At 50.6% G+C, this 14,914-nt stretch overlaps 1 protein-coding gene across 1 annotated transcript; it reads right to left on the bottom strand.

Moving 5' to 3' along the window:
• On the bottom strand, positions 1-2,305 carry RTP3 (receptor transporter protein 3). The gene is made up of 3 exons (XM_060111247.1): positions 2,151-2,305; positions 366-700; positions 1-191 (listed from the first exon to the last, which is right to left on the bottom strand). Exons 1-3 carry the CDS (start codon positions 2,303-2,305, stop codon positions 1-3), a joined length of 681 nt encoding a protein of 226 aa, XP_059967230.1.
• Positions 2,306-14,914: the final 12,609 nt, after the last annotated feature.

Below are 14,914 nucleotides of genomic sequence, written 5' to 3'. Positions count from 1 at the left end.
TCAGATAGTGGTTTTTACCACAATGACAATGATGATGATTAGGATGAGACAGCAGCAGCTCACGCCTAAGCTCCTGGTGTGCTGGGCTGTGTGGGAATAGAAAGTGCAATCGTTGAAGCAGTTCTGGTCTCTTCTCTCGGCCTGGACGTTGGTGTTTGCTCTCGGGCTCCAGGAAGTGGGGAGGCTTGCAGCTAGTGTGGTCTCAGGAAACGACTGTCTGGGTAATACCTTCTTTTTCTTCACTGCATCCCCTCCAGTGCTACTCCTCGTGGGAGAAGGTATTTCGGTGGTAATCCCGAGGATGGGTGAGCTTATTGTGGGAGGTAATGGGGATATTGGTGACCACATGGCCAGACCGAACTCACTCTGCACACAAAAGCCCTGCAGACATGCCTCGCAATTGTCACTGTCATGTGGCCCTTCAAGAGAGATTTCCTTGATCATAGGGATCTCCACCAACGTAAATCCTTCTCTATAGCATTTCTTCAGAATTCGCAACACCAGGTTGTTCAGGATCCTTGAGATGTTCTCTTCTGTGAACTTGGGAACCTCAAACGAAGGCTGGGAGCACTTCTGACATCTCTGGGCAAAGACCCTCATCTTCACCTGGCCCCTGGATTCCCCCTCACTCCAGTGCATGTGGAAAAGGACCTGAACTTGGGCAGAGGCCCAACTTCGAGAGCACGAGGAGCACTGGAACCTGTGGAGAAAGAAGACAAGACCCTCAGCTTGGCCCAGTATGGCGCAGTTGTGGGCTGTGCCGGAGGGACACACAGAAACATGATTTGATCCGGGTCATGGATTAGTGGGGAAGAAATCCTGAGCCCCTTGGTCCTATCTCCACTGTGCCACCAGCATGCTCTGTGACCCACAGCTGTGTCTGCCATGAAAACAGCAAATCACAAGCCATCAGAGCTGGAAGGAATCTTGGGCAAATTCGAAGTCCGGTGTGATCATGTTAGAGATGAGGCACACGCTGGGAACTTGTCACACCCAGAGACCCAGTGAGTGGAAGAGGCAGGACTGGAACTCCAGTCTCTTGACCCCAAATCAAGGCTTCTTCAAATGTAGATTTAAATGGGTCAAAGGCTACAAGTGCAACAGCCCCAAGAACCCTGAACTGAAATCCAAAAATAGATACAAGTGGGTGTGGATAAGTGCTATAGGCTGAATGTTTGTGTCCCCCCTGCAAATTCCCATGTTGGGATCCTAACATTGAAGGTGATGGTGTTAGAAAGTAGAGCCTTGGGGAGGTGATTAGGTTGTGAGGGTGGAGCCCTGGGCTATTATATAGTGCCCTTATAATAGCGACCCCACCTAGCACCCTGGCTCCTTCTGCCATGTGAGGACACAATGAGAAGCCTGTGGCTCAGAAGAGCAGCTGGCACCTTGATCTTGGACTTCCAGCCTCCAGAACTGGGAGAAATGAGCTGAGACTCTCCTCCCATGCTCTTGGCCTGGGAAAACCATGCGCCACCAGGAGAAGAGAGCTCTGCTTCCTCTGCCCAGACCCTCTCCTGGCGAGGGGTCGCTGGGCAGGCAATGAGCACGGCCCCAGTCCCGGGATAGAGTCCCAGCCTCCCACCCCCAATCCTTGGGGCTCTGCTTTCCCAACTGGAAAAGAGAGGGTGAGACTTTGGATGACTTCTGAGGGTCCTATTTTAAAAAGACTCCATCAGCTTGGAGTAGAGAGGGGTAAGGTTGCTGAGCGTTGCTCAGCTCTCCCTATCCTCCGCCCCCTCCCTGACAGTTCTCCTCAGCACACAGGGCCTCTCCCCACAGACTCTGTGTTGGACCCTAGGTCTCCCAATGCAGGGAGCATGAACCCTGGGTCCTGCTCATCCAACTCTCCTGTGGTTGAGGGAAATAGCCTCCATTCCTCCTCTTCTCCTTTCCTCACTGCTTCTCACCCTCACCCCTTGCAGCCTGTTTTCTCTGTATCTGGGCATTAGCCCAGTCCTGCTATTGTTTTGGGGTTCAGTGTAAAAAGGAAAAATTTTTAATGAAGTCAAAACGTCTTGGATCAAGGACACCTTGCTTCTTGTAATCTTCAATTTACAAGCATGAGCAGAACAAGACAAGTAACGAGTGTACACCGTAAGAAATAAGCAAGAATTTTCTGGAATATTGCTATCGCATTCCCTACTCACCTGGCAAAGGTCCACTGCTGGTATTGTGCCCACCCTGGCTTCAGGATGTTAGGAAGAAGGCTTTTGTCTAGTGTCAGTTTCCATGTGTGCCATGGTTTCACTTCCCGGATTAATTCCTGGAACACCTGCTTCCACACCTTCATGTCCTGATGCATTGCTGCTGTCCCCGTGAGCTGGGTGCAGCAGTCTCCCAGGATCTGACGGATCTGGAGCAAGACATGAGGTTTCCCACTTTAGAGAACAAGGGTTCAGACCCACTCTCCCTTTATGTCCCTGGACTGGGCTCGTGGACCAGGTCTTTGCCCCAAGGACAAAGGTCAGTTGATGCTGGCTCCAAGTTCCGAGAACAGCACTAGGCTCCACGGGGAATTTCGAAAGACATGGAATGCATGGCTTCATCCAGTAAAATATTACCAAAGGAGGGCCCTGGACTCCGTGTCAGGACGGGTGGATCTCAGCCTGGCTCTGCTATTTGCCCACCTTTAACTGGGAACACACCTTTTTACCTCCGAAGCACTATAGATGGTGGAGACAGGCTGCAGTTTCCCTTTCTAGAAGTAACATTTGAAAATCCCTGTCCATTGGGCTGCTGTGCTCACGATCCGGGAGGAGAGACACAAAGAAGGACACGGCCATCCTGGGACCTTGCTCAAATCCCTGCATCCTCGCTCTTGCTCTTCACTTCCTTGCTTGCGCCAAGTCTCTGTGGGACCATGTTTCACAGACACTAAGCTGTCCAAGGCAACTCCCAAGCCCACTCCTCCACCCATTGGAGACCAAAGCTGTTGTAGTTCCCATGCCCCGGAGATGAGGCTACAAAGTCCCCACGTGGGTGGGAGGCCATGGCCACACCCCGAGGTGCTTCATCGTCCCCTACTTCCTCCAGGAGAGGCTAGGGAAAGAGGAAGGAGAGAGGAGCGGGGCTGATGCCGGGGTGGGTGCTAAAGCAGGAGACACTACCTCTCATGAGGAAAGCCCTGCCCTCAGCGAGTCCTCCAGCCTGGCAGCTCCTACCTCAGCTCAGGCCCGCAGAACAGCCTCTGTCCTGGCCTGCCGGCGCCTCCAGGGCTGCTTGAGCCACTTTCCACACTGCAGCTGCGGGTCTTTCCAGAGGCGGAAACCCCCACCTACATGGGGCTATAGTATGGCATTCAGACCCCTCACAGGCCAGCCCTGCCTTTCCACCAGCCTTAGCCCTGCCAGGCTCATGCTCCCCCAAGGCCATATCCGCGCCTCCACCCTAAACCCCAGCCCCGCACTCCGGGCCATCCTCTGAACACTCCTGCCCTCCCTGCCCTCCTGCTTTGTGTGCAGATCCACCCCACCCAGAGCACCCACCTTCCCTCCCTCCTAGGGCTCCTGCTCACCTTCAGGTTGTAGGGCCCGCTCAGTACATGTTCCACTGTCCACTCCCTGGTCCTGCCTGGTGTTAACTAAAGAAATTCCTGTGCCCGCCTCCTAACTGCTGCTGAAGAAAGAGATCTCCTGAAGGGGAGAATGGCCTCCTCCTTTTCCCCTGCAGTTGAACAAATGCAAATACCCTTCTGCAGCGTAAAGCTCATTCAGATAACAAGGGGGTGACCAGAGAATATTTAAACAAAGGATCCGTCTGACTTTGTAGCTGGTGTGAAATATTGTGTGAAAATGTCATATCCTGGGCTTCCCTGGTGGCGCAGTGGTTGAGAGTCCGCCTGCCGATGCAGGGGACACGGGTTCGTGCCCCGGTCTGGGAAGATCCCACATGCCGCGGAGTGGCTGGGCCCGTGAGCCATGGCCGCTGAGCCTGCGCATCCGGAGCCTGTGCTCCGCAGCGGGAGAGGCCACAACAGTGAGAGGCCCACGTACCGCAAAAAAAAAAAAAAAGTCATATCCTGCTCTGTTTCACTAAAACCACCTTTGAAAATAATTATGTTAAGGAGATCTTGAAAGATACCCAGATAGTGTTTCTGGGTCATGTAAAGATTACCTTTAGCCGCTTGCTCTGGTGAGAATATTCTAATTTGAAAACTGTGCGCTTAAATGATATAAAATTTTTTTTAAATATTTATTTTGATTTATTTGGTTGTGTCAGGTCTTAGTTACAACACATGGGCTCCTTAGTTGCGGCATGCATGTGGGATCTAGTTCCCTGACCAGGGATCGAACCTGGGCCCCTGCATTGGGAGCGCAGAGTCTTATCCACTGCACCATCAGGGAAGTCCCAAATGATATAAATATTTGAACACAAGTATTAAAGAGTGTGAGAGTGTTTGTCGCAATTAAATTAACATAGGCTGAATGGCTTCTTCTCTCTAACTACCATGAGTAACATCACTTACCTGTTTTTCCAGAGAATTCTGGGTTTCTGGGGTAGGGGTGGGGTATGCCAAGGCCTGGGAAAGCTCCGTGGGGCTGAAGAGAAGATAGCGGGATATTCATATTCGTGTCTCACAGGGACACTACTAGTCCCAGCCCCAGAAGTTCTCATTGAGTTGATCTGGGCATCAGCGTTTCTAAACAGCTCCCCAAGTGCTTCTGATGCTCGGTTACGGTGGAGACCACACGAGGAAGCGGAAGGGAAGGGAAACCTGGAGAGATCCTGGTAGCAATCACACGAGAGGGAGACGGAGGTGTCCCTCCTTCCCGCAAGGTTTACAGAGCCTGCTTTTGGGGGAACCAGTCCTAGGACTGCGTGGTGGCATCCACCAGCTGGGTCAGGCACTGGCAGTCTGAGCAGTGGGCTGTAGACGGAAAAGGAAGGTACAGAAGCGGGAGGGAGGGAGGCAGTGGGGGTGGGTGGGGAGGAAAAGGAAGATGGGGGAGGGGGAGGGGCTGGCCATGGCAGCATTTGGCAACCTCACAGGCACCTCTTTCCCGCCCTCTGCTGCAGCACCAGAGTTCAGCTCCTTCAACAGCAGGCCCACCCTGGGCCATCTGAGTCTGCCCTCCTCACCCTCCAGTTGTTTTTTTTTTTTTTTGCTGTACGCGGGCCTCTCACTGTTGTGGCCTCTCCCGTTGCAGAGTGCAGGCTCCAGACGCGCAGGCTCAGTGGCCATGGCTCATGGGCCCAGCCGCTCCACGGCATGTGAGATCTTCCCAGACCGGGGCATGAACCCATGTCCCCTGCATCGGCAGGCGGACTCTCAACCACTGCGCCACCAGGGAAGCCCCACCCTCCAGTTTTGTTTCTCTATATTACTTGGCTCGGGTCACAAATTAACCAGATTTGGGGAGCCCGCTTAATCAATTTCTCTCTTTCAAATTCTTTTTCTGTACTCCTCCCACATACTCTCAACCTCAGGGCAGATTAGGAGAAGATTTAGGAAGAGGGTGAGGGTACAGGGGAGAGTCTGGACTGGAAGTCAGGGGTCTTTGGTCTGTGTGGCAGTGAACAAGTGGCTTCAGGCTTTTGGAGGATGAAATGTGCCTTTTATGTGGAAGGATTCTAGGTGTGCCTGGTACAGAGAAGAGCCCTTAGATGCTGGTCTCATTTAAAAAAAATTTTTTTTTGCCTCTCACTGTTGTGGCCTCTCCTGTTGCGGAGCACAGGCTCCGGACGCGCAGGCTCACCATTCTGTATTTATCTTTTTGGGGATTTGTTTTTAAATCACGTCCTGACATAGCCTTAGTTTCTAGGAAACAACCAATTTGAAATAGGAGAGCAGGGAATTTTTATCCACCCAGACAGTGCTTGGGTGCTCAAGAATTACTTGAATAAATGTTAAATGAATTCTGTCCAAATTCTGTTGCCGCTCTGTAGAACAATCCCAATCCGGGGCCTGGGGGTGAGGTGAGGGAGGAATGGGCATGGTCCTGCAATTGCTCCTGTCGGTTTTTCCAGGGCAACGGTCCACAGCTTCCCAATCTGCGGCATCATTTCCATTTTCTCTCTAATAATTTGCCTCTTTTTCTGTTGGGTCTTGCTGGGACGTGTAATCATCCCTGATCTATCCATCCCAAAATAATGCCCTCTTTCAGAGTCCCAGCTTTAAGAGCCTTTGGGACAGGACAGGACTCTTTTTCAAATATGGCCACCTTAGCCTCTAGGATCTTATGCCCCAAGGAAATTGCTCTTTAAGTCAACTTTAACACGAATGTCTTCCACGGTTTTTCTTTCATTTTGCTCCGTCCCTGTCCTGTGCTGAGTGCAAGAAGAAGAAGAAGAAGAAGAAGAAAAAAAGCTTTGTAAACCAATTTAGTTCCTCCTTCAGACTGATAAAACCCTAACCAGTCTCCTAATCAGTAATTAATTCCTAAGAACAGAATTTTCCATCTTTGGGACTTTTAAAAGTTCCATTTGAACTTCCGTTTTTATTATCATTCAACTGAGAATTTTTTTACTTCTCATTAAGACAACTTGCTCTCTATATTATAAAAGTTCTCATTACTGATTATCTGTTTATTGACTGAAATTCACCATCCCTGTGAGTTAAAATTCAGAGCCTGGGCCAGGGCTAATGTAATGAACAATCCAGAATGAATGTGAGACCAAGTGACTGGCCACACGAATGCCTTCCTGAGCACAGCAGTTGAGGCAGCTCAGTGGGACCTACTGACATCTGGATGAGATGTACAGACCAGTGCGGTACTCAGGAGTGCTCTGAGCCCCGAGGTACCTGACTGCAGAGCTCCTAGCCTGCTCTGGCCGTGAAAATGGAGACCCCCGTAGTGGGCAGAGACCCTCACTGCTCAGCCCCTTTGTCTTCTCTTGGAGCATCTTTATTTGTGTTTTGAGTTTTAGTTTTTCATAATTCTGTTGTTAATGGTGCAAAAAAAAGTGAAAACTTAAATGACCATTTTTAAAAAAATAAAAATTATTATTAAAATGTTTAACACAGCCCTCTGTTTCTGTTAAGGTAATTAAACAAGGAGTCCGTTAGACTGAGGTGGTTTTTCTGCCTTGGTAGTCTTTGTAAGCAAACTGAAACCTCAGCCAGAATCAATGCACTGGAATCTGAGAAAACGAAACTTAAGAACAACCTATCACAAATAGCCAACTAGGCTTTCCCAAATTAGGCAACCACGTAAGCTATAGCCAATCAAATAGTATCCTTGTTTAGCTTCTGTGTCTTCTCTAAAAAAGCCTCCCCCAGCCCCTGTCGGTGGAGCATAGCCAGCCAACCTTCAGTTTGGTGCTGCCTGATTCCAGTTGATATATGCTCAATCTCTTGAAAATTTTAATGTGCCTCAGTTTATCTTTTAACATTTCTTTTCCCCAATAGTATGTATGTGAGATTTATCCATGTTGTGCCATGCCGCCATAATTTATTGATTCCTAATCGTGTATATTCCATTGAATGAAAATCGCAATGTATTTATCCACACCAATGTTTGCTTATTACAAATAACGGGACTATGCATATTCTTAAGACATGTCTTCTTATGCACCTTTATATGCCTTTTTTTTGGTGTATGGTCAGGCCACTCAAGATGGCTCTCTGTACCTCCTCTGCCCTACCAGTGTCTGCTTCACCTATATTTTACACACGACTGACCTTCCTAAACTCCTGCCCCCGCCCCAGCTGGTGATTGTTCTTATCAAAGGGGCGGTGAGGGGCGTGCCCCTCCGCTGGTTTCCCTGGTAACTAATGAGCCCACCTGACATCAATTCCCCTGTAACTGGTAATCTCCCCTTCCCCTCCGCCCCCGGAACGAAGACTGCCACCATGTTCCTTTCCCCCCAGTCCACCGCACACAGTGGGGTGTCGCTCCAGGACCTTGCTTCAGATGTGTAAGCTCCCCCATCCATGACACCACTAACGTCTCTGTTGCTGACTCCGGGCTCTTTCTTTGGTCTTGAAGTGGGGCGGGCACAGGCCTTGTAGGTCTGTGGGGTGCAGTCCAACAGTTGGGTAGATAAGCCAGTTTTTTAAAAGTTTATGAGTGTTTCAATTGCTCTAATCCTCACCAGCACTTGGAATTGTCCTGCCACTAGCCCAGAGGTAGGGCCACCAACCTGAGTCTGCATTTCTCATCCCACTGGCCTTGGTCCCAAGGTGTCATAATTGGGCTGCTTTATTAATTTAGGACACATTCCTCTGGGGCCGAGGCTAACCTTCTCTCCCAGAGGGAGTGCTCCTAGGGCAGCAGAAGAGTCAATGAAAAACTAAAATAATCTAAGAGTAACTCTAAGGTATAAGGAAACTTAGGGCTGAGGGAGAATCCTTGAGGGAGGACAAACTTGGAAGGGCTTCGGGTCTCCTTGGAGAAGGTGCGGTCAGCCCAGGGATAGCAGAGACGTTCACTGGGGGCCATGGGACCAGGAGGCCTTCTGAGTGCCTGAGCCACGTGGAGGCTTGCACAGGGGCTGCAGCTCAACGTGTGTCCCTGGACTTGGAGAGGAAGTCCGGGTGCCAGCGCACAGGATGCCACGCAGGCTGCGCGGGGCTCCCGGCTCTGTATGGAGAAGGCTCTGGAAAAGGTCATCACCAGACCCAGGCTGCAAATGGGCAGCCCAGACTGCCTGTCCTTACGCCCACGCTGCCCTCCCCTGGCCCTCACTGGAACTGGCAGGAGGACGCCTTTCTCCTGCAATGTCCTTCCGGCGCCCTCTACTGAGAAAGCTCACCATCACGCTCACTCTGGAATTCCAGCTCAGTGCACATGCTGAAGGGTGCATTCAGAGCTGGGAGGTGGTAAGTTGATGATTGACACAAACTTTATACAGATGCATGACATGACCTCATTGAAGCGGCTGGCGGGAAAAGGGGCTGATCTGAGTCACTTTAGAAAACAGTGTTTTGCCTGGAAATTGTAAGGCTAAAGATGAAAGGAGCTGTAAAGAGCATACTCTAATTGGTAAATCTGTTTCCCAGAGGGCTGCAATTCCGAAATTGCTTCACAGGTGTGCTGGGGTAGAACAAAGAAGTAAATGGATGATAGAAGGTTGTGTATACCGCAGGGGAGGGAAGTTACACACAAGGAAGGAAGGCTGGAGTGAATCCTGAGGACGGGATAGACTGGAGACATCAGTATGCAGCTCAGTACGTGCACAGCTGGCTAGATACAGGAACAATGTGAGTACATCTGTGTACTTTACATGTATGACTTTTACTTATATTACCTCACTCTGCTGAGACAGCCCAGTAGCAACAAGTATACCCGGTGTTAAGGCTTTGATTTCTGACTATCATTGTCCAGTAAAAGGAAGGAAGGCAGGCTTGGTAAAATGGCTGATTCTAGGCCAGGGTCGGGGAACATAAGATGAGCCTGTAGCATCTTGTGGTGTCAGAAAATAAGGAGGTTCTCAAGAAAACAAAAGGATGGGAGCATGCCAAAAGGTTGCGGGAACCAACCTGAAACAGATCCCAACAGCCAAAGCTGTAACCCACAGTTTCCTAATGGGCCAGGCACAGTGCCAAGGTTTTTAAAAAATATAAATATTGAATCCTTGCCACAGCCCTGTGAGATTTTTACTCCCATTTTAGAGATGAGAAAACTGAGGTTCGAAGAGGTGAATTAGAAATGCCTCTCCTGTAGCCCAGGTGCACTGTTGGAAGCTGAAGGCTGCCATTCATCTTGTGGCTGGTCTATGTCGTCCCCACGTTCCAGGTGCCTGGCCCGTCTGATGCCATCCCTTTCCAACCTTGGCATCATTTCTCCCTCGGGCCTTTCCTCCCGCTGCAGCGTGAAAGGGCACTGCTGTGGGTAAGAAAGCAGGAAACCAGGCTGCTTCCTCGTTCCTGCCCAGCCTGAGAGTGGGGATGGGGGTCTGTCAGAGGGGCCACAGGAGGGTGGGCTTTCCCTGCAGAGGACCTCCCCCGAGGTGGAGCACAGCTGCTCCTTGTAGCAGCAGGCTCTCTTCACAGAACCCAAACACCTGTGCTCACTCTTTCTCTCACGTCTAGAGGACAGGCCAGCCCTCTTCTTTGGCTGTGACAGGCCTTAAAAGATTCCGAGGAAGGTTCCCCAGGACATTTTCTCTTCTAAGTTCCTTCCTGAGCCCTTTGCATGGCGGGTGGCAGTTCTGGTTGTATCTCACTGAGGTCCTCCCGCTGCCTCAGCCCCAACCTCCCTGGGGAAGAGAGCCCGGGATAGCCAATGGTAGCGACAATGAATGCACCACAAATGGCCAGCATCACAGCAATGAACCCTGACCCAAAAGTTTGAGGGAGATGACGTAGGAAGAACCACTTCACAGGTGTGACGGCCAACACCCATGGGAGCAAAGGAGCCAGTCGGCATAAGTGGGTTCTCTAAAGGAGGAGGCGCTGGGCACAGAAAGGGTGTGGCTTGAGGGCTTCCTAGGGGGCAGGTACCTCCTGCAGTCTCTTTCCTCTGAGGAGGACCCCTACTCTCCTTAGGAGCCGCGTGGGTCCTCAGAACCCCACCCCACTCCCACCAGCCTCAGCCTGTGACCTTGGCATCCCTGCTTGGTGATTGACATTAAGCAAGTGGGTGGTCCTCCATTGCCACCAGCAGCTGTCACAGGAACTGTGGGGACCTCCTGCCCTGCAGGGCTCCCTGCTTGCCACCCGTTCTCCTTCTTTGCCCCATACCCCATTCCCGCTCTCTCTTTCTCCCCAGCAGAAAGCTCTACTTCCCGCCCCAGTGGACAGTGTCTTGCAGGCCTCATGGCTGGTCTGGGCCCAGAGCACAACCGGAACCCAGGAGAACAAAGCCTGGAGCCCAGCCAGCAGACCTGTCATCACCTTCCAGGCTGCCTGCCTCTGGCTCAACCAGCTTGCACCCCTGAGCTTTCTTTTCCCAGCTTCCCTGGTCCCCGATCCAGCTGAGCGCTGGACTGAGGTCTGACTTGATCCAGAATTTAATCCACAAAAGGAAAGGAAGAAGGCTTGCTCCTCCTGGGGCTGGCAGGGGCTTGGGAGAGCAGGAGGCTGGCCAGGGAGGAAGCACGGCCTTGGAGCCAGACCCAGAGGTCATGGACACTCTTTCCAGTCTGGAGCTAGCTCAGCAGCCCCCAAGGGCATGGAAAAGTTGGCCTCTCTGCCCCAAGGCGGCAAGTTCTTGCCCTGCTTGACTCGAGGTGGGTGGGGCTGGGGGCGAGAGATGAGACAGATTGTGGAACTCGAGGTGTCAGCATTTGCTGGGAACATTTGACTCGATTTTTCATTTGTTTCCTTATTCCTCCTGTGGACCCCTTTGATGTCCCTGCTTCGTCAGCCACAGCTAATTTCGATTAACAGCAATATGCTGGGGGCCCCAGATTATGAAGGCTCAGTGCCAGTGTGGGAGGGAGGTGAACATTGGCAGAACATTCAGGCCCTTCTTGGCACTGCCTTTGCAGCAGAGACACAAAGTTTCCTAGGGGAGTAATGGGGGTGGGGTGGGGTGGGGTGAGGAGAGCACAGCTCCCGGGGCCTGAGGCTGCCTAGAGGGCGCTTTGGTGTCACCTCGCCCCTGAGCCTTGGTGTCCTCATCTGTGAGATGGGCAGAGTGATGGCAGGACCCACCTCGCAGGGGTGGCTCAGGATCCAATGTGTTGTGCACACACAGCGTCCAGAGCAGCACCTGTCACTGTGCTCAGGTGTCGGGCAGAGTCTGCCAGACATGCTCGTTTCTTTTCCTCTCCCTCCCTCCCTCCTTCTCTCCCTTCCGTCCTTCTCCTGAGCCCAGGCCCAGCTCAAACACCATCCCACTGTGACTTGGGTAACCACAACTTTTGTCCATTTACAAATATCCATCCCCTTCCTCTCCCCTCCCCTTTCTCTCTTCAGCCACTGTCAAGGGTTGACTTTTGAGGGAGGAGGTTGTTTATCAAGGAAAGATTTGCCCTGCAGGTTCCAGAGGGCCTCCCAGCGCAGCATTTTTGACACATCCCCTTTGGGAGATGCAGTTGTTTGCCTTCATGCTGGTGGCATTTAAAAATAAACATTTAATGGATGTACAACCTACGTGTAGAAAAGTGCATGGTTAATACATGTACAGCTAGGTGAGTTATCACAAGATGAACACCCTCATGTAATCACCACTCAAATCAAGAAAAAACCCTAGGGGCTTCCCTGGTGGTGCAGTGGTTGAGAGTCTGCCTGCTGATGCAGGGGACACGGGTTCGTGCCCCGGTCTGGGAAGATCCCACATGCCGCGGAGTGGCTGGGCCCGTGAACCATGGCCGCTGAGCCTGCGCATCCGGAGCCTGTGCTCCGCAACAGGAGAGGCCACAACAGTGAGAGGCCTGCGTACCGCAAAAAAAAAAAGAAAAAACCCTATATTACCAGTACCCTGAAGCCCCACTCCTGCCCCACCGATCACTTTCCCACCCCTTCTGCCTAAAGTTTCCACTCTCCTATCTTGTGACATCATAGGCTCATCTGACGTGTTCTTGAGCTTTATATAAACACAGTCAGAGCTATGCACAAAGGTAGACACACCTTTGTGTCCGACCTCTTTCACTCAGCATTGTATTTTTGAGATTCAGCCCTGTTATGGTGGGTAGCAGCAATTCTTGTTGCTTTATAATTTATTTTTCCTGTCTACCACTAAGAGACATTTTGAATGTTAGGGGTAATGCTCCTGTGAACATTCCTGTTTGTGCTTTTGGTGCCTGTGTGCACACAGTTCTATTAGGTGTACACTTAGGCAGTGCTGCACAGGAGCTGGCTCATCTGGGTTCATGAAAACCAGCTGTTAGATTGCCAGGAGGTTGCAGAATTTTGCCCCACTCTGACCCTTTTCCCTTGCATTCCTGTCGTTCTCGATGTTATTTATGTCTATTGTATCTGTTTGGCAGGAACACTGTGTAACATGATATTACTCATCTCTTCCCGACTCCAGATTCAGTGATGTCCATCCACGTTGGCAATGCGAAATCAGTCACCTTGGAAATTGGCAAATGCTACAAATCAGGGCTTAATAGATTGTTGTTTTTTTATTGATTGTCTAGAGTTAGACTTAAGAAAGTGATAGAGAAAATGTCCACAATGCAGATTAAACTAATAAGTGTGTCATCTCTGTAGCTATAACATCATAAATAGCACAAACAATTGAGAAAATATTTTTCAATTATATAGTACTGGAAAACGATTATGTATCTGATTCAGGAAAGACATTGCTCACATCACCGACAAATAAGTGAAGTTCTGACATGCTTCTAGTCGTTTCTCTTTCATCTTGCTCTTTAACATGAAAAAATACATCAAACAATAGTCATGCTGGAATTACACTCCCAGAACCCGTTATTAAGCACTTAGCAGCCCAGCCCTGGTCATGGGGCTTATTGTGCTTTAGCTGATACTGCCAAATGGTTCTCCAAATGGGTTGTACCCATTCATATGTCTGTTTGTGGGGTTCTAAACAAAATTCAGTTGTACTTTGTAGTCCTATCTCAGGACCAGCAGTTTCCTAGAAACTGAGGCCCTGGCGGAGCAAACTAGCTGACACAGGCTGGGTGATAATTATCCGCAAAAGATTCCATAAGCAAACGCTACTTCCATAGGGCCACTTGCTGACGTGTGATCTGGGCAGGGAGGTGGGCTGCAGGAAGGAAGAGTTCACGCAGGTGCAGCTACTCGGCTTCCTGGAGGGGGCTGCCCTTTGCTGGCTCTGAGAATTTGAGTGAGGAGTGGAGGCACCAGGCGTCAGGGCAGGAACAGCCTGTGAGCACTGCAGGGCAAGGAGTATGGCTGGAGTATCTTCCCATAAACAATGGCAGAGGGCACAGAGCTGGGGACAACTCCACTGGTAGCTGTATCCCTACTGTCCAGGTCTCCTGTCCTTTACGTATCAGCCCCATGGCCCACCTGGAAGGAAGCCTGAACTAGGCTGTCCCTGGGGCAGAAGCCCAGCGTGAGAAAGCTCCGCTCCTTCTCAAGGCTTCTCTCATGGGTTTAATTCTCACATCTTATGGATCACTGCTCAGCTCTGATCTCAGTAAATTCTTTAGTGCACTGAAATCTGTGGCCAACACAAAGTGGCCCATAAAATGATGAATAAACACTGTCCAAAAATGCACACAAGCCCTTCTGAAGCTTGTGAATGCACCCATTGTTCTCCCTGCAGCCAGGGTAGATGTTTCCTTCTCTTTCGCTCAGGGATAAGCCAACAATCAATCACAAAGCAGTGGTCAACAATCAATCACAAAGCAGTGTTAGTCATGAAATTCGCAGAGGCAGGCTCTGTGCTAGATGTGGACCATACAGAGAAACACTTCAGCCCTTCCGGGTCCCTGTGCAAGGAAGGAACCGACATGCATGGAACAGTGCCGATAAGCTGAAGGCTTGAATGGGAGATTTTCTGCACTCCACTGCTGCAGGCATGGGTAGGGCAGAGGCAGAAGGGTCAGAGTGGGGCTTGAGGGGCCATTAGGAAAGTTGTTCCAGGCTCCTAACACGTAAGAATGATCCATCAACATGATACAGAGTGTTTCATGAGGCCCTGGAGTTGGACAGTGTTTTGGATAATTAGACATCAGCATTATCCTGGGGAGAAAATGGATCCATGGCCCCCAAAATAATTTTAAATAAAGCTCCAGACCTCTGCATTTGACTCCTGCAGTACCAGTGCATTCTGAGTGGTGGTGAGTCAGGGAGCTTCCTCTCTCACAAGTCCATCTGGAGGTCCAGGGGTCTGTCAATCTGATGGTGTCCAGAATGGAACTTCTGGTCCACCCCCTCCCAATCTGTTCCATCCACAGTCTTCCAAATCTCAGTTAATGGAAGTCCATCCTTTAGCTTCTCAGGCCAAGCACCTTGGAGTCATCTTCCACTCCTGACCTTCACACCCCATATCCCCTGGTAATGTAAGCAAATCCCATGGTGTCCACCTATCAAATGTGCCTAGAATTCAACCTGTCTTTCCACTTCCCCGCTGCTGCACCCGAGGCGAAG

This window comes from Mesoplodon densirostris, chromosome 10, assembly GCF_025265405.1.
Source record: "Mesoplodon densirostris isolate mMesDen1 chromosome 10, mMesDen1 primary haplotype, whole genome shotgun sequence".
NCBI classification, from domain to species: domain Eukaryota; kingdom Metazoa; phylum Chordata; class Mammalia; order Artiodactyla; family Ziphiidae; genus Mesoplodon; species Mesoplodon densirostris.
The sequence above is the reverse complement of the archived record's forward strand: the minus strand, read 5'-3'. Positions and strand labels throughout refer to the sequence as shown.

Bases quoted from the DNA above. Each gene is read 5' to 3' on its own strand.
- RTP3 (XM_060111247.1), bottom strand. From the start codon at position 2,305: ATGCATCAGGACATGAAGGTGTGGAAGCAGGTGTTCCAGGAATTAATC. The intron at 701-2,150 runs GTGAGTAGGGAA...CTTTCTCCACAG, and splicing joins CAGCAGTGGACCTTTGCCAG to GTTCCAGTGCTCCTCGTGCT. The intron at 192-365 runs GTGAGTTCGGTC...AGACCACACTAG, and splicing joins GCAGGGCTTTTGTGTGCAGA to CTGCAAGCCTCCCCACTTCC.